The sequence below is a fragment of the Babylonia areolata genome, chromosome 3 (genome assembly GCF_041734735.1).
Source record: "Babylonia areolata isolate BAREFJ2019XMU chromosome 3, ASM4173473v1, whole genome shotgun sequence".
Classification (NCBI taxonomy): domain Eukaryota; kingdom Metazoa; phylum Mollusca; class Gastropoda; order Neogastropoda; family Buccinidae; genus Babylonia; species Babylonia areolata.
In genome coordinates, this window is record NC_134878.1 from 17,688,264 (window position 1) to 17,708,263 (window position 20,000).

At 46.6% G+C, this 20,000-nt stretch overlaps 1 protein-coding gene across 1 annotated transcript in view; it reads right to left on the reverse strand.

Moving 5' to 3' along the window:
• The window catches only part of LOC143279791 (UDP-N-acetylglucosamine transporter-like), a 28,427-nt gene that overhangs the window by 7,008 nt on the left and 1,419 nt on the right, over nucleotides 1-20,000 (reverse strand). Inside the window, exons 2-6 of the mRNA XM_076583965.1 lie at nucleotides 9,903-10,218; nucleotides 8,150-8,352; nucleotides 6,897-7,035; nucleotides 5,455-5,577; nucleotides 2,164-2,332 (exon numbers count right to left, since the gene is read on the reverse strand). Coding sequence (XP_076440080.1) covers nucleotides 2,164-2,332; nucleotides 5,455-5,577; nucleotides 6,897-7,035; nucleotides 8,150-8,352; nucleotides 9,903-10,218 — 950 coding nt within the window. The remainder of the gene's footprint in view (nucleotides 1-2,163; nucleotides 2,333-5,454; nucleotides 5,578-6,896; nucleotides 7,036-8,149; nucleotides 8,353-9,902; nucleotides 10,219-20,000) is intronic.

A 20,000-nucleotide genomic window follows, 5' to 3' on the forward strand; every position in this document is an offset into this window, starting at 1 on the left:
ACACACACACACACACACACACACACACACACACACATGCAAACGATAATTAATTTAGCCAAGCTTTCATCATGCGAGCAAAAGTGAGCCCTTTCATGTTCCGGTATGGATACAGACCACAACAACAACAACAACAACAACAATGTGTGCATATAATTGTGTGCACATATGGCGCGCAAGTATTCCCCCCCCACCCCCCCACCCCCACCCCCTACCTCCCTCTCCTTCCCCTCCATCTCTTCTCTCCCCTGTCTGCCACCACACACTGTGTCCTCGTGTCCATGTGTTTAATGGTATAAAAAAAAAAAAGAAGAAGAAGAAGAAGAAGAAAGAGACATGTCGAACGACACAGAATATGGTTGAATGACACAGGATACGAATGATAAGTGCCCAAATTGCAGCCGTCAGTCGGCTCTACCCAGGTTAGACAGCCTGTTGTGCAAACGACCCCGTGTTTGTAAAGCACTTAGAGCTTGGTCTCTTGACTGAGGAAAGGCGCTGTGTAAGTGTCCAAATCATAATAATTATGTGTGTGTGTGTGGGGCGGGGAGGGGGGGGCGGGGGGGGGGGGGGGGGGTTGCGTATAGATCTATACAAACGCCTTACATACATGCACGTAATTATATGTTTCATTGCTGTGTAATCAATGGTTTCTCCATGACGATTGGAATTCGTGTACAGCTTAGTCTTTTGTGAAAGGCTATGACTATCAAACTAGGAGGCAATATTGCACTGGCTCTTAGTGCTGCAGCCTTGGGGGGTGGGGGTGGGGGAGAGAGTGGGGGGGCAGTTGGCCTTTGGGAACCATCTCAACGCCGACTGTCCTAAAAAAACCCTTTTTTGGGCGAGACAGTGGGGATGTATACCTGGGCAAGACACTCTCCGCTATATTCAAATTTTAGCCCAGGTAGTTGATAGTGCAGCTGCCTTTTTCTGCTGTCCTGATCGTCTTCGTCGGACTCGACTATTGGAAACGATCAAATAAATGCGTCTTGTAAGTATTGTTCGCTTTTTGTCCTTGATCTCGATAACGTAACAGTTGTAATTAACTCTCTCCATACGAACGGCGAAAGAGACGACGTTAACAGCGTTTCACCCCAATTACCATCATCAAAATATTGCAAGCGGAAGGCTCTTGTACTGAAGAGGTGAATGTTGACAAAGAATACCACAATTCTGACGACGTAAGCTAAAGGTTGGGTCATTCAGACACCCACTGGACATCCGAGGGGTCTGTGTAGAGGAGAAGAGAGGACTGCCCGTACTGAGTGAGTTAACCAGTGACTGATGATGTGGGTGGGTACACACCTTGTTATGATTGTGGAGTGTGTGTGTGGCGGTGGTGATATTGCTCGCGACTGAATATTTATATATTCATAATCATAAGCATCATCATCATCATCATTATCATCAACGCGATCATCGTCATCAACGCCAACAAAACAACATCTCCATCGTCATCATCGCCGTCATCATCTTCGTCATGATCATGATCATCATCATTAATACCACCTCCGCCACCAGTACTAGCATCACGATCATCATCGTAATCACCATCATCGTCAACGTCATCTTCGCCGTCATCATCTTCGTCATGATCATCATCACCATCGTTATTGCCTCCACCACCACTACCAACATCGTCGTCATCATCATTGTCATCATCATCATTATCACCATTATCATCAACCTCATCATCGCCGTCATCATCTTCGTCATGATCATGATCATCATCAGTACCACCACCAGCACGAATATTATCATCATCATCATCATCACCACCACCAGCACGGACATCATCATCATCATCATAATCATCACCACCACCACCACCACCACCAGCAGCACGAACATCATCATCATCAGTACCACCACCAGCACGAATATTATCATCATCATCATCATCACCACCACCAGCACGGACATCATCATCATCATCATAATCATCACCACCACCACCACCACCACCAGCACGAACATCATCATCATCAGTACCACCACCAGCACGAATATCATCATCATCATCATCATCACCACCACCATCAACACGGACATCATCATCATCATCATTATCATCACCACCACCATCAACACGGACATCATCATCGTCGTCATCATCATCATCCTCACTGTCATCATCATCATCACTATCACCCACCGTACCCATCTGCACGTTCTTGGCCCAGATGGACTGGGAGGAAGACTTGAGGATCTTCTCGAAGTAGACTCCGGCACAGCCACTGCTGAGGCACATGGCCAGCACTGCCGCCACGCCCACCACGCTGCTCCCCCCTGTCCCGCTCTGCCTCTCTCCTGTGCTGGGGTCTGGCAGCTGTGAGGGGAAAGAGAAGAGGTCTGCCAGAGTGTCCGGAAGTGTGTGTGTGTGTAGGTAGGGTGTGGGTGGGTGAGTGGTGTGTGTGTGTGTGTGGGGGGTGGGGGGGGGAGTAGGGGGGCGGGGTGAGTGGTGTGTGTGTGTGGGGGGGGGGGGATTGGGGGGTAGGGGGTGGGTGGGGGGTGAGTGGTTGTGTGTGTGTGGGGGGGAGGGGGTGGTGGGTGGGTGAGTGGTGTGTGTGTGTGGGGGGGGGGGGGGGGGGGGTGGGGGGGTGAGTGGTGTGTGGGGGGTGGGGGTAGGGGGTGGGGGGGTGAGTGGTGTGTGTGTGTGGGGGAGGGGTGGGGGAGTAGGGGGGGTGAGTGGTGGTGTGTGGTGTGTGTGGTGGGGGGGGTTGGGAGGTAGGGGGTGGGGTGGGTGAGTGGTGTGTGTGTGGGGGGGTGGGTGGGGTAGGGGGAGTGAGTGCTGTGGAGGGGGTGTAGGGGGGGGTGAGTGGTGTGTGTGGGGGGGGGGAGTAGGGGGGGGTGAGTGGTGTGCGGGGGGGCTATGGGGGGTGAGTGGTGTGTGTGGGGGGGCGTAGGGGGTGGGTGGGTGAGTGGTTTGTGGGGGGGTAGGAGGTGGGAGGTGAGTGGTGTGGGGGGGGGGGGGGGTAGGGGGTGGGTGGGTGAGGGGTGTGTGTGTGTGTCTTTGATACTGGTTTAAATTACTTAAAAAATGAATGAAGATAGACTGCCACGTAAATCCTATAATGTGTTGTTTGATTTAGATTCTCGAGGTAAAAGGAACTGGGCGTCAAATGTAGCCTACGAACTTGTCTCAGTGAACTGGGCTTTGGATATGTATGGGAATATCAAGGAATAGGTAATGAGAATATGTTTCTGAAAACTTTTCGTCAGCGTTTGATAGACTGTAGATGCCAAAACTGGGAAAATCATATTCAGTCAAGTGAAAGATTCTGTCTCCACAGATCTCATACCTCTACACATTTAGTTAAGAATTATCTTGTGTTTAACACAGAAAGACATCTACGAGTTTTATTAACAAGATTTAGATTTCATATTTCTGAAATCTATATGCACAGATACCGTTATAATATTGTTGATCATACAGAGAAGCTGTGTCCTTTGTGCAAGCAGTCAAATGAAGATGAAGTGCATTTGGTTTTCATGTGTCATGTGTTATATGGTTTTCGAGTAAGATTTATTATTCCAAAGAAATATCATGAACGTCCATGTTTGTTTAGAAAATGTTTATTGATGGCCGATCATCTGATAATGGTGTCATACGAAATCTCGCATTGTGTTTACACAGAGTTTTTAAGTTAAGAGAAACAGTATTGTCATAATTTCTTTAATTAATTGTGAAAATGGTGAATGTTTACTGATGGTTATGGTGACATGTGCATATTGTATTATCGCCCTTCATTCATATGGGGCTATGGCCTTGAGTGAATACATCGTCTCAGTCTCAGTCTCTCTCTCTCTCTCTCTCTCTCTCACGGAAACACACACCCGCGTGCGTTCGCACCACGCACACACACACACACACTGTCTAATATCATCATCTTAGATGAACAGACTATAAATAAATAAACGAACACACACACACACACACACACACACACACACACACACACACACACAAACACACGCACGGACATACACACACACACACACACACACACACACAAACACACACACACACACACAAACACAAACACAGACACACACACACGCGCGCGCGCGCGCACACACACACAATGTATTCAGCACAACCCCACACGTCAGCTTGTGTGCACGTAAACACAATGTACACAGGAAAGAAATCCTTTGAGTATACTTCTCTTATTCTCTCTCTGTCTCTTCTCTCCAACTCCCATCTCTCTCTATCTATCTCTGATCTCTCTCTCTCTCTGTCTCTCTCTCTGTGATCTAACTCTCTCTCTCTCTGTCTCTGATCTAGCTCTCTCTCTCTCTCTCTCTCTGATCTAGCTCTCTCCCTCTGTGTGTGTGTGTATATATATATATATATATATATATATATCTATATCTGATCTAGCTCTCTCTCTCTCTGATCTAGCTCTCTCTCTGATCTTGCTCCATCTCCCCTCTCTCTCCCTCTCTCTCTCTATCTCTGTACTCTCTCCCTCCATCTCCCCTCTCCCTCCCTCTCTCTCTATCTCTGTACTCTCTCCCTCCATCTCCCCCTCTCCCTCCCTCTCTCTCTGTACTCTCTCCCTCCATCTCCCCTCTCTCTCCCTCTCTCTCTCTATCTCTGTACTCTCTCCCTCCATCTCCCCTCTCCCTCCCTCTCTCTCTATCTCTGTACTCTCTCCCTCCATCTCCCCTCTCCCTCCCTCTCTCTCTCTATCTCTGTACTATCTCCCATCTCCCCTCTCCCTCCCCCCCTCTCTCTCTATCTCTGTACTATCTCCCTCCATCTCCCCTCTCCCTCCCTCTCTCTATCTCTGTACTATCTCCCTCCATCTCCCCTCTCCCTCCCCCTCTCTCTCTCTGTACTATCTCCCTCCATCTCCCCTCTCCCTCTCTCTCTCTCTCTCTCTACTCTCTCCCCCATCTCCCCTCTCCCTCCCTCTCTCTCTATCTCTGTACTCTCTCCCTCCATCTCCCCTCTCCCTCCCTCTCTCTCTCTATCTCTGTACTATCTCCCTCCATCTTCCCTCTCCCTCCCTCTCTCTCTCTATCTCTGTACTATCTCCCTCCATCTCCCCTCTCCCTCTCTCTCTCTATCTCTGTACTATCTCCCTCCATCTCCCCTCTCCCTCCCTCTCTCTATCTCTGTACTCTCTCCCTCCATCTCCCCTCTCCCTCTATCTCTGTACTCTCTCCCTCCATCTCCCCTCTCCCTCCCCCCCTCTCTCTCTCTCTGTACTCTCTCCCTCCATCTCCCCTCTCCCTCCCCCTCTCTCTCTATATCTGTACTATCTCCCTCCATCTCCCCTCTCCCTCCCTCTCTCTCTCTCTGTACTCTCTCCCTCCATCTCCCCTCTCCCTCCCCCTCTCTCTCTCTCTCTATACTCTCTCCCCCATCTCCCCTCTCCCTCCCCCTCTCTCTCTATCTCTGTACTCTCTGCCCTCCATCTCTCCCTCTCTCTGTGGCCTGACCTGCACGAGGGCCACCCCAGCGGTCAGCATGACGAGGGATGACCACCTCAGGGAGTCCAGCTGACGGCCCAGAAACACCACGGAGAAGAGCGCTGTCGTCAGGATCTTCAACTGGTACGTCACCTGCAACCGTCGCGTTGCCTTCGTCATCATCGTCGTCATCGTCATCATCATCGTTGTCGTTGTCGTCGTCGTCATCATCATCATCATCATCATCATCATCAGTTACTATGGTCTCGAAGACCAAACACCGGAACACATTCTCTAGAACTGTCGCCCCCCACTGAAAGGGACACAAGATACATTATTGTGTGACCGACACCAGACGTGCTGCATGCACACCGAGCTCCATGGCTCCAGACAGGACTTGGAGACGAAGACGTCCTTCATCAGGTGAGCTGGACTGACAATGGCGAACAGGAAGAAGAAGAAGAAGAAGATCATCATTATCAGTGTCATCTGCAGTATGCGTCATCGTCATCGTTATTATCGTCATCAGCAGCGTCAGCGACAAGCATCGTCGTCACAGTTATTGTCATCGCCATCAACGTAATTTCATCGTTTTCTCCTTATATGTCGTTGTGGTTGTTTGTGTTATCATCATCGTCATCATCATCATCATCACCATCATCATCATCGCTATCAGTGTCGTTCCTCCTTGTGGTTGACCATTTTTCAGTACCAGGAGGAGGACGATGAGAAGCAGCACCAGCATGTTTGCATATTATTGTTATTACAATCATCGTCGTCATCATCGTCATCATCAGCATCATTATCATCATCGTCATCATCATCAGTAGGGGATGTCGTTTTAGTTGTTCCACAAAGGTTGTTGCATCGGGGGATTGTTGTTGTTGTTGCTGCTGCTGCTGTTATCATTGCTGTTATTGTTGTTTTGTTGTTCCTAATTTTATTTTTGCTGATACACGACCTCTTGGTCAGCAGACGACGAGTTAGAGAGACTGCTAATGAAGAAGAAATGGGAGACTGCTAATGAAGAGGAAATGGGAGACTGCTAATGGGGAGACTGCTAATGCAGAAGAAATGGGAGACTGCTAATGAAGAGGAAATGGGAGACTGCTAATGGAGAGGAAATGGGAGACTGCTAATGAAGAGGAAATGGGAGACTGCTAATGCAAAAGAAATGGGAGACTGCTAATGAAGAGGAAATGGGAGACTGCTAATGCAAAAGAAATGGGAGACTGCTAATGAAGAGGAAATGGGAGACTGCTAATGTAGAAGAAATGGGAGACTGCTAATGCAAAAGAAATGGGAGACTGCTAATGAAGAGGAAATGGGAGACTGCTAATGCAGAAGAACTGGGTGGATAATCGTACTGCCACCAACACTAGTGCCAGCAAACCTGGAAACATGGGCCTGGTCCGGCGTGTCATATCAAGGCCCTTTGCGTGATGTGTGATCAAAATCAGCAGCTGACTGACCTGAAAGGTGGCGGCGTCGAGGTGAGAGACGGCGACGAACTGCAGGTTGTTCTGCAGGGTGTACAGGGCTGCAGGGATGGCCGTCCGCACCGCCTCCCCCACGTCTGTCAGGTCCTGCCACACCCCCCTCACCCTCTGCCTGTTCGGGGTTGGCGAGGGTGTTGGGGGGGAGGGGGGGGGGGGTTCTCTCGTGAATCAGCACTAATAATGATGATGATGATGGTGATGATGATGATGACGATGATGGTGATGATGACGATGATGATGGTGATGATGACGATGATAATGACGACGACGATGATGATGATGACGGTGACGATGATGGTGATGATGATGATGACGATGATGATGATGATATAAGGAAAAAGAAGTAGTAGTAGTAGTAGTAGTATACCTAGTGGCAGTTGTTATTGCGCGCGCGCAAGTACAAGTTCCGCATACTCTCACCGTTTGTTTGTTTGAAATCAGTACGAGTTAAGGGCTTTTAAATCTATATCTTGGATAGGTCACTGTTGACCTTTTTTCTCTTTTATCTACTGGGATAATCATGCTTTTTTTTGGAGGGGGGGGGGATTAAGAATAAGCGCATTCCGTCTTCTGAGCATTCAGTTACTGCTTAGACCAGAGGCTGTTTTAATTCTATTCAAAATTGTCTGTAAATTAGAACCCTTAAACCATAATTCCTGGAGTTTGCGCGCGCGCACGTGTGTGTGTGTGTGTGTGTGTGTGTGTGTGCGTGTGTGTGTGTGTGTGTGTGTAAATCTTGGCACTCTTCATGAACGCCCGCAAGTGCGCGCACACATACCCACGCGCGCGCGCGCATACACACACACACACACACACACACACACAAATACATACATACACGTACATTCACACACACACACACACACACACACACACACACACAGGAAGATAAAGAGAGAAAGAGGGAAGACAGACATGCAAAACAGAGAGAGAGAGAGAGTGCTTTCATCAGATGAAGGTTAGAACTTCTTACTGGAGGGGGTTTCATTGGAAAGGGATAATGAGAAAATCACATGACACAATAAATCGACAATTCAAAACAACCACATCTAGTCAGCACAAATAGTCAACAACATTCACGAGGTAACAGTAGCCTGCGTAATCTCTTCAATGCTTCGTGTGTAGGTTGTATATATGGCTAAGATGAGAGAGAGAGAGAGAGAGAGAGAGAGAGAAACAGAGACAGAGACAGAAACAGAGAGAGACAGAACAGAGAGAGCACTAACCCGGAAGCGGAGCACAGCGCCATATACAGACACACCACCAGTTTCAAGAGTTCTGACATGACCACGGCTGTTGACGTCAGATACCGTGGGCCCGTCACAGCCTCGGTGCGCGAGTACCGAATCGTCAGCGCCAGCACCGAAGTCTGGAGTACAAGTGCACCCAGACTTGTCGACTTTTGCCGATCCATGTTTAACAAATTCCGCTGAAAACGAATGAACGATTGGTTGATAACTGAAAAAACAAACACACACACAAAAGAAAAACAACAACAACAACAACAACAACAACAACATAATAATAATAATAATAACAGCGAAGCAGTAACAACTGTACTACTACCTCTACTACTAATTTTAATAATAATAATTATTATTATTATTATTATTGTTGTTGTTGTTGTTGTCATGGTGATAATGATGATGACAGTAATATTAAAACTAAATTGCAGCACGAACAACACTAGCAGCAATAGTAGTATCAGTAGCAACAGTAGCAGCAGCAGCAGTAGTGGGCCAGCAGCAGAAGCACGAGCAACAAGCAAGTCCGATGCTATATTTGCAGATAATGATGACTGTGGTTATGGAAAGTGAAAGCAGAAGTGCTAACAGCTACAGCATTCTTCATTGCAACCCCACCAATATACATACAGAATGAACAGTGGCAGGCTATGCGGAGGGGGTTGGGCTGGGGGTGGGGGGGGGGGGGGGGGCGTAAGGTGTATTCTTCTGTTTAACCAATTGGTTGATCATTCTTCATAGGGAATGGGAAAAAAAACATAAAAAAAGTAATAAGAATAATAATGACATTAAAATGTAATGGGTTTCACACACGTCCAAAACAGAAGCAGCTTTGATGATCAACATTCAATCCTTTTGATGTGCGTTTGTGGCTTGTGGTTTGATGTGCCTTTTCTGTTTTCCTCTTCCCTCTCTCTCCCCCTCCCCCCCCCCCCCCTTTTTTTTTTAATCGTCTGATATCACTGATAGTGAAAAGACGCTAAACTAAAGAACGAACGAACGAACGAACGAACACACACACACGCACGCACGCACACACGCACACACACACACTGCACAGGACAGCACAGTACAGAACAGTACAGCACAGCACAGTATAGCACAGCACAGCACAGTATAGCACAGTACAGAACAGTACAGCACAGAACAGCACAGCACAGTATAGCACAACACAGTACAGTATATCACAGAACAGCACAGCACAGAACAGTACAGCACAGAACAGCACAGCACAGTACAGTACAGCACAGAACAGTACAGTACAGAACAGCACAGCACAGCACAGCACAGCACACTACAGAACAGCACATAACAGCACAGCACAGTACAGTACAGAACAGCACAGAACAGCACAGCACAGTACAGTACAGAACAGTACGGCACAGCACAGCACAGCACAGTATAGCACAACACAGTACAGTATATCACAGAACAGCACAGCACAGAACAGTACAGCACAGCACAGTACAGTATAGCACAGCACAGTACAGCACAGCACAGCACAGTACAGCACAGCACAGAACAGCACAGAACAGCACAGTACAGAACAGAACAGCACAGCACAGCACAGTACAGCACAGCACAGTATAGCACAGAACAGCACAGCACAGTACAGCACAGCACAGCACAGCACAACATTACACAAAAGAAGAAGAACAACAACAACACAAAACACCACACCACTCAACACAACAACACACCACAAACAGCAAAACACAACACAATAACAACTCACCAACGAGTTCCTCAACGCCCAACGCCCCAGCCGGACATTCCTGCACACACAATCCGCCACCACCGACCACGATGACCCCGACGACCCTGGAAACCTGTCTACCCCGACACCCAACCACCCCCACACAGAGGTCACCCCCTTCCGCTTCTGTCCACCCGGGGTGGCCCCGTAGTGTGTCCAAGACTGACCCCGGGTGGATCCACCCCCTCCCGTGGTGGAGGAGGAGGAGGGTTTGGTGGTGGGGGAGGTGAGGGCGGTGTGGGAGACGCTCCCGTAGACGTGGTACAGGCTGGGTGCGTGTCGGTCCATGGGGTACCTGTGTCACAGAGAGAGAGCGGTGACGGTGGTAGGGTTAGTGACCACCCCCTTCGTTGTTTTGACCATCCCGGATAAATGAGAAAGAGAGAGAGAAAAAAAACAACAAAAAACTGCTGACTGTCTCTGTCTGTTTCACTGTCTGTCTGTCTGTCTGTCTGTCTCTCTCTCTCCTTTCTCGTGAGTGAGCCTGAGTGAGTGAGTGTGGTGTGTGTGTGTGTGTGTGTGTGTGCTCTCTCTCTCTCTCTCTCTCTCTCTCTCTCTCTCTCTCTCTCTCTCTCTCATATGGTGTGTGTGTGTGTGTGTGTGTGAAATTTTACTTTAACATTTGAAATGTGTCATTACTGAGGACGTATCGTGCGAATCACACGTTGTGTGAGCACGCTGTTCGCTGTACTGGATGTAGCTCGTGCAACGTGTTGTGCTGGCACTCCTTTCCCTGTGAGTAAGATTCTGTTGAAACCAAACCACAGAATCCCTCAAAACACAGCGACCGGAGGCTCTTTTACCCGTTCAACCCTGGGTACTTTACAACCTCGGCAGGCTTCCATGCCATATTAATGTAGAAAAAAACTTCAGTTGCGCTGAAGAAGCCGGCCGGATCGCCGACGAAAGCTACGCAAGTGAATAGCCTTCTCTGACTGAGAGATCGGTTTAACTTGGTAGTCATTAAGTAAATATTCTGTTTTTCCTCCACATTAAATGTGGACGTTCCCGGAAATACTGCAGAAGTTCGTTCCTTTTCTTTGCAGTTTATGCACATGCAGCAATGTGGAAACCAACGAGTCAACTGAGATAGGGTCCGGTTCACTGTAGACGTGGTCAACCGACAGACAATCAATATGACTGTAGAGTGGAATTGAATTCTCCCTCTCGGCCGACCGCGGTTAACTCTCCAATGATAACCAAAATGTTCGGCGAACGCGGGGTTTCCCCGGCCCGAGATCTGCGGTCGGCTTACCATGGTCGTTCTGCCATTAAACTGGTCCCAGAGCCTGACATGAGTGGAGAGAGTTGTTGTCTCTGGAGTGAGACTGGTCAGAGAGGTGATCACTTCCCCCTCTGTTACTGGTGAAGCAACAGCACAGTGTATGGTCAAAGGTTGTTTCATTGCAATGAGAAGTCTTTTACAATTTGTCTTTCGTGAAGGACTGTAACTCTTGGAAGCATGATTGCTCGGCTCTTGGTGCAGTTGCCCTGCTGTTACTGGTGAAGCTTACAACTGGGCCAACAGCAAAGTGACAGCTGTATGATCAATGGTTTCTCCATTGCAATGGGAAGTCATTTACAGCTTAGTCTTTTGTGAAGGACCATGACTCTCAAACTAGGAGGCAAGATTGCACTGGCTCTTAGTGCTTCAGCCTTGGGGGCTTGTTGGCCTTTTCGGGAACCATCCCAACGCCAACTGTGCTAAAACCATCTTGGCAGAGAGAGTGGGGATGTAGCTGGGGCAAGACACTCTCCGCTGTAACCAAATTCTAGCCCAGATAGTTGGGACAGCAGTTGCTGCCTCCTCTGCTGTTCTGATGGTCATAGACTGACACGACTGACTATCATTCTCTTGTTCTAATGGACACCGTTTACAGTTCAGTGGTGTTGCCAGTGTCTGTGGGGGAGATATATCACAATCGAACGGTCTCCTTTACTGAAGAAGAAAAATATGAGCACTTATGTTTGGGAAACACGCGCACAAGAGCACCCACACACACACTCACGCGCGCACGCACACACACAGCACACACACACACACACATACACTCACGTGCGCACGCAAACACAACACACACACACACACACACACACTCACGTGCGCACGCACAGACACACACCACACACACACACACACTCACGTGCGCACGCACAGACACACAACACACACACACACCACACACACACACACCACACACACACCACACACCACACACACACACCACACACACACACCACACACACACACACACACACCACACACACATACACACACACACACACACACACACACACACACACACACACACACGTCACACACACACACACACACACACACACACACCACACACACACACACACACACACACACACACACACACACACACACACACACACACCATAACCCCGTCCCTTCCCCTTTTCCCGGGCACACACCTACAGACATGTCACACAACAGGTGCGAAATACATCAGCAAGCAATTGCTGTATGTCATCGGGAAAAAACTGTTTTTCAAATCAAAATCGTCAAAAGTATAGTGAAATAGAACAAAACCAAATAAAACAAAAAAACGAGAATTAAGAACGGTATACTAGAATAAAATAAGAGAAATCCGGGGAATGAAATAATGGTAAGGGTGGGTGCACTATGAGCGGGATACACCGCTGATACATGTTTGTTCCTTTTTTCCTACGGTTGACCTGACTTTGTTTGTCCAGCAGTGAAGGGGGGAAGGGGGGGGGGGGCGTTTGTTTGTCAGACAGATCAACAGCAGGTACACTAGTGGACCGAGAGAGAGAGGGGCGGGGGTGGGTGGGGCTAAGGAGAGAGAGAGGGGGGGGGGGGTACATATAGTGAGAGAGAGGGGGACAGAGAGAGAGAGTGAGAGAGAGGGAGAGAAGGAGAAAGAGAGCGAGAGAGGGGGAGACAGAAAGTTTGTGTGTGTATGTGTGTGTGTGTGTGTGTGTGTGTGTGTGAGAGAGAGAGAGAGAGAGAGAGAGAGAGAGAGAGAGAGAGATAAACATCTAACTATAAAACTGACAGAAAATAGTAACAATCAATTAACTAAAGAGACACTGCTGGGAACAGTGGCGGGAGAAAGGGGAGATAGCTAACTGTAACGTGTTACAGAAATAGAATATCAGTCTGGTTAAACCAGATTGATAACTGATTGGGAGGAGATTTGGGAGGGGCAGGGTTATGGGGGGAAAGGGGCAGACAGACCGTTGCAAATAGTGCCGATAATCTCATTACGAAGACTGTTCAGGATTGGAAAGAAATTGGAAGGGCGTTGGTTTGGGCATTTGGTGTGCCAGTAGGAACAGGGTGTGAGCAGAGCATTGGGTGAGACATTTGACGACCCTCTTCCCCCTCTCCCCCCCCCCACCCCCGGGCCCCCACCCCCCACCCCCGCCCCGCTCTTCTCCTTTTTTCTTTAAGCGGATGTGATATAGCTTTTATGGATCCGCCCGTGAAAGGCCTCCTTGACAGTGAAACTGCATCTGAAAATTACTATATTCTCCTTCTTTTTAAAAAAAAATTGTTTTGTGCCATATGAGGATGCTATTCATGATCATCATCATTATATATGATACACTTCCCGTTCCTGACTGGAGGTTTGTATCAGGTACACTTGTACTGATAACTGACTGCAGATGGTGAGCTGGGTAGGGGATGGTGAAGGGGTGGAGTGCTCTGTGAGGGTAGGGGAGTTACAGTCTCTCTCTCTCTCTCTCTCTCCCCCCTCTCTCTCTCCCCTCTCTCTCCCTCTCTCTCCCCTCTCTCTCTCTCTCCCCCCTCTCTCTCTCCTTCCCTCTCTCTCTCCCCCTCTCTCTCTCCCTACCCCCCCCCACACTCTCTGTCTGTCTGTCTAACTGACTGTCTTTCTCTCTGTGTCTCTCTCTGCGTCTCTGTCTCTCTGCCTGTCTGTCTCTGTCTGTGTCTCCGTCTGTGTCTCTGTCTGTGTCTCTCTCTTTATCTATCTGTCTGTTTTTCTCTCTGTCTCAGTCTCTGTCTGTCTGTCTGTCCCCCCCCCCCCTCCCTCTCTCTCTCTCTCTGCCATTACCGAGACATCTGGTAAGTCCACGGGGGACGAAAGTGCAGTCTGTGTGAATGATTGACCACGTCAAGACAGGTAGTACTTTTGTACTAGACACCACTGATCTGTACATGTCCGATTCGCAGACCAATTCTGAGCTTATAGTCCGAGAGCCGAATCTATGTACAAGTACTAGAACGTTGTTTTCCATCATAAAGTTTTTTTCTTTGGTGATTCTGCTTCCTCAGGGTCTCTAGACTTCATATCAGTCGGGGGCCAACTTGTATCTTATGGGCATATTTTTTTCTGCTGGTTGAGTAGCCTTCCTCCGACAATGGCAAGTTTTCAGGCCCACATCAAACGAGCACATTTTCAGGCTGTGCTGTGGCAAGCGGCAGGGGAGCCATCTCCTCCTGATCTGGATCCTGTTGAGTACGGATGGCAGCTACACCAGTTAACACTCCACCCAGCCCTTGGACTTGATGCTCAGCTGCCAGCTCCTGATGAAATTCTCAATTTGGTCAGATGCAGCTGTAAAACTGGGTGCAGCACAGTACAGTGCACCTGCACCAAAATGTCTGTTACATGTACAGCATTTTGCAAATGCAGAGGAACAATTGCCTGCAATAATCCAATGACTGTCATTGCCCCGCCCTACTGTGAGGATACATGACCTGTCTTCAGACGCCCTTCAGCCACTATTGATGTGAGAACTAGCAGCAGACACTGGTGAGTGTTCCAGTGTTTTCTCCCTGTTAAACAATTTAAGTCATTTTAATACAACGGTTTCAAGTGTTTTGCGGATCAGCACATTATATGAAAACTAGATGGCGGCCATCTTTATTTCTCTAAAGTAGCCATTTTATCGAATATTTGATGTGTATTTCATCAAGTGTGATTACTTTTCTTTCATTGCATGCTATTTATTTAAGTTTGTACATTTTTTATGTCTTTAAATGCATGATACCCATCACAACATCTTTCACTCTAATTCAATTGCGGCCATCTTGGATTTTCACTTTTAGACAATAATGCCCAAAGTTTAGCGTCTGGCCTCCATTAGATTTGAAATCAGCAATGAAAACTCAGTTAGAATCGCCAAAGAAAAAAACTTTATGACGCAAAACAAGCTTTTTCAGCGGGCGCTTGGACTATTAGCTCTCAGACTATTATCAAATTCATTACGGACCAAGTATTGTTCTAATGTCAAGTGTATATGCTTTAGTAACCTGACAATTGAGCATATAATTTTTCACTGTAGCTTGATGAAGCCTTTTGTACACGAAAGTGTGTCTTCACAAGTGACTGAGAACGTTGATGTTTTTGACTTTTTGCATTCATTATCAGTTGTTTCGCTTGTCAGTTTAACGACTTCTCTCCTACGAAGTCCTTTAAGTAATTTCCTGTAACTGTATTTAGAGGGGGGTTTTGGGGGGTTTTTTTTGTTTGTTTTGTTTTTCTTCCAAATTTCACCCACATTTTTACCCTCATTTGCTCAGTTTCCCGCAACCCTCCATTCATCCACATCTCCCACCCCTTCCAACCGATAATACTCAGATGTATTCATAAATACTTTAACAAAATGTCTTCAATCACCGATATGTGTGACGAGACATTAAACAAAAATTCCTCCTGTACATGTGCGTGCACATAGATTGAACAAAATCTCAAAAGACAGAAAACGTCTCCACCTCCACGCAGTATAATTGATATAAGGAACGTGTATCACACTCAGACCATGACCAAACCAAAAAAGGACACTTTAGAATGAATAGACGGGTTACGTTCTTCCTCTAGTGATCCAGTTTCAAGAGGCTGGCTTTTCTGACTTGAAAACTGGAAAAGCGGAAGCAGAATGCGGAATGTTATCGAGGATCGGGAAAGTCCAAACCTGGAGAGAAAAAAAATTTTGCAAACAACAAGTGGGACAGGTTCCTTCCATACTCGTTCATCTTTTCTTATTCAATGATAAGACCTAGAATGGCATACGCTAAAAACCAAAACAGTTCAGTTGCGTCCAATTATATGCACACACAAAAATGCACACTAAATATCTTGAGAAACAAAGACGACAACATACAAAAGAACCAAAACAACTATCAAAGAAACCACGACAACACACAATGAAACCAAGACAAAACACCCAGAAAACCAAGACAACATATACAAGGAATCCAAGACAACACACCCAGAAACCAAAATAACACACCCAGAAACCAAAATAACACACCCAGAAAACCAAGACAACACACCCAGAAAACCAAGACAACACACCCAGAAAACCGAGACAACATACAATGAATCCAAGACAACACACCCAAAAAACCGAGACAACACACCCAGAAAACCAAGACAACATACAATAAATCCAAGACAACTTGAAACGAAACTAAGACAACCCACAAAGAACCCAAAAGTAAAATGCAACACAACGAAACCAAGACAATTAAAAAAAAAACCACACAACAAAAGGTGATGAATAGATAAATGAATGAATAAATAAATAAGTAAATTAATGAACATAAAATAAAATGAATAGATAGATAAATTAATGAATAAATAAATTAATCAATGAATCAATCGAAAAAAGAAAGAAAGAAAGAAAGAAAGAAACGAGCCACCAACCTTCAGATGCACTACAAAGAAGAAGAAGAAAGAAAAAAAAAATCCTCCGAAACACTTTAATCAAATCCACCGTCTGTTCATCGTCTGTCGGTCATGTGAAAACAGCAGCATCAACTCCTGTCAAACACCAGCTGTGCAGAATGCTGAATCAAAGTCTCTGGCCCCTCCTAATTCATTCAGTACTGCGTGTCACTTGTGTGCTGTGGGACGAAGGCACGTGTTTTGCATGTGACGAGTCGAAACGTAGAGGGTTTTTATTTTTATTTTTTATTTAATTAATTAATTAATTTATTTATTTTATTTTGTTGTTGTTGTTGCTACGTGACATGTGCCCAGAAGCCAGTGAGGTAAAAAAAAATGACGATGACGAGAAAAAACTATTTTATATTCCTCCCCTTCTACATGACTTGAGCACAAAGTACCTGTCCCCATTTCCAAACGCCACCCCCACAACCTCTTTTTTTTCTTCTTTTTTTCTTTTCCAAGAAAAAACCCCGTTATGGTCAATGTTTGTCCCCTGTTGTAAGTGGTGTGCAAACTGAAGCGGCCTTCCTCCCCAAGGCTGTGGGCGACCAGTGTCTTGGACGTTGGACGTTAACTTGTGAAACTGGAATCCACCTCCCTCTTCACACTTAATCTCCACCACCGCCGCTACCACTACCACTACCACTACCACTACCTCTTCCTTACCTCTCCGCGATTTCTAGGTTGTTCACACACACACACACACACACACACACACACACACACACACGTATACACACACACACACTCATGAATGTTGTTGTATTGAAATCGATTTTTTTTTTTTCGCGTGTGATTACACTTTTCTTGTTTGTATTAGAGAAGTAGAAAGAGAGAGGGACGGAGATTGAAAGAGAGAGAGGAGGAGGAGAGAGAGAGGGAGGGGGGGGGGGGGAAAGGAGTGAGGAGCAGAGAAATATTAAAGCCATTGTCATGTTCCTAAACAGTTCAAATCCCGTTTGACCAGTCACAGAAACTTTTTATCGTTATTATGATTCCAGTTATTACTGTCATTACTATTATCGCTACTACTATTATGATCGTTTCTTTCTTCTTTTTTCCTTTCCTTGTTTTGTTTCGTCCTTGAAAGACATGGAAAGAGAAGAGGGAAGGAGTGGAAAAATACTGAAAGAAAGGGAGAAACAGACAGACAGACACAGACAGGCAGACAGACATAGACATAGTGACATAGAGAGAGAGAGATAGTGACATAGACAGAGAGAATGACAGAGAGACAGAGACTGACCGAGTTGTAAGGTAGAGAGAGAGAGAGAGAGAGTGACAGACAGATAGCGTGACAGAGACAGAGACTGACAGAGAGGTGTGTGTAACAGAGAGAGAAAGTGACAGAGTGAGAGAAAGACAGCGAGTGACACAGAAAGAGAGAAGGGGGTGGGGGGGGGGAGGAGGTCCGGGTGGAGGGGGGCAGGAGGAGATAAGTATTCCAGCTACAGTCCCCCGCCCCCCACACCCTTCCACCCTGTTCCCCAAGCAGTCCAAGGCTGGGAATGCATATACACAAACAAGACAATCAGAGAAAGATGTGAAAAGATGGAGAGAGAAAAAAAAGGGGAGGGGGAGGGGGAGGGGGGATGGCATGGTGAGACGTTAGGACCACACACACACACACACACACACACACACACACACACACACTCACACACACACACACACACACACACACGCACGCACACACACGCACGCATGCACACACACATACACACACAAATGCACACACACACACACACACACACACACACACACACACACTCACGCACACATACACACAAGCACACACACGCACGCACGCACGCATGCACACACACACACACACACACACGCACACACACACACACACACTCACACACACACACACACACACACACACACTCACTCACTCACACACACACACACACACACACACACACACACACACACACACACACACACTCATTATACAGGTCCACCTGTTGCAGGTCCTGAAAGGAAAGGGGTTTATTACATCTGACACTGCTGCTACATCCCATGTAGCGATCCTAGCGAAAAGTCTGTCTGTGAACTGTGGGCAGCTCTCTGTCTCTCTCACTGTCTCACTGTCAGTGTCTCTCTGTCTGTCTGTCTCCCTGTCTCTCGCTTTCTGTCTATCTATATATCTATCTATCTGGCTGGCTGGCTGTCTATCTATCTGGCTATTTATCTATCTATCTATCTGTCTGTCTGTCTATCTGTCTGTCTGTCTATCTATCTATCTGTTTGTCTGAAAATCTGTCTGTCTGGCTGGCTGTCTATATATCTATCTTTCTTTCTTTCTTCCATCCTTCCTTCCTTCCTTCCTTTGTTTCTATCTATCTATCTCTATCAATCTATCTATTTATCTATCTATCTATACATATGTCTGTCTGTTTTTCTGTCTGTCTGTCTGTCTGTCTATCTACCTGTCTGTCTATATAATTGAAATTTCTCGTCATATTTCTCCTTTCTCAGAATGAAACGTTTCCTTGGTCAGCACAGTCAAACCGCCATTACTTTTCCACTGACCACACGTTCATACAACCCAAAATGGACAATACTTCAACATGCCGCTCACTCTCAAGTCTGTATCGACGTTCCGTCAACCTGGAACCTCTTAAATCTTCTTCTCTGCTCATAGATAATTACCATGAACTGAATTCCAGTTAGTCTGAAATGTCCTTTCAGTATGGGAGTAGTTTTGAAACTCTCTCTCTCTCTCTCTCTCTCTCTCTCTCTCTCTCTCTCTCTCTCTCTCTCTCTCTCCAGGCTCTCTCTCTCTTTCTCCAGGCTCTTTCTCTCTCTCTCTCTTTCTCTCTCTCTCTCCAGGCTCTCTCTCTCTTTCTCATTCACACACACACACACACACACACACACACACACACACACACACACACACACACACACACACACACACACATACCCATTTTTCTATCTATCTATCTATCTATATATATAACATAATATAATATAGTATAATATGATAACTCCCAAAATTTCATCAAGCAGCTGTCGCGACTGCAGTCACTGACTTATAATTATGTAGGTGGTGAAAGCGGCTGCCCAGGACTGGTGAATAAAAATTTTATACACTCGCTCCGTGCCACTAAATCTCTCCGCCCAGTTTATTGCCTGCTTCCCAAATCAGTCACCGTTGTCTTCTGATGGGGGCGGAGGTGGGAGAGAATAGGATAAATCTGTCCCTGTTACCGTCTGCCAATCATCGCGTGCGTGTGTGTGTATCTGTCTGTCTGTCTGTCTGTCTGTGTCCATCCGGCTGGCTGTCTGTCTTTTTTTATCTGTCATTAATTTAATGACTTATCTATTTATTTATTTATGTACTTTTTTTTTTTTTTTAACTCGAAGCCCGACTAAGCGG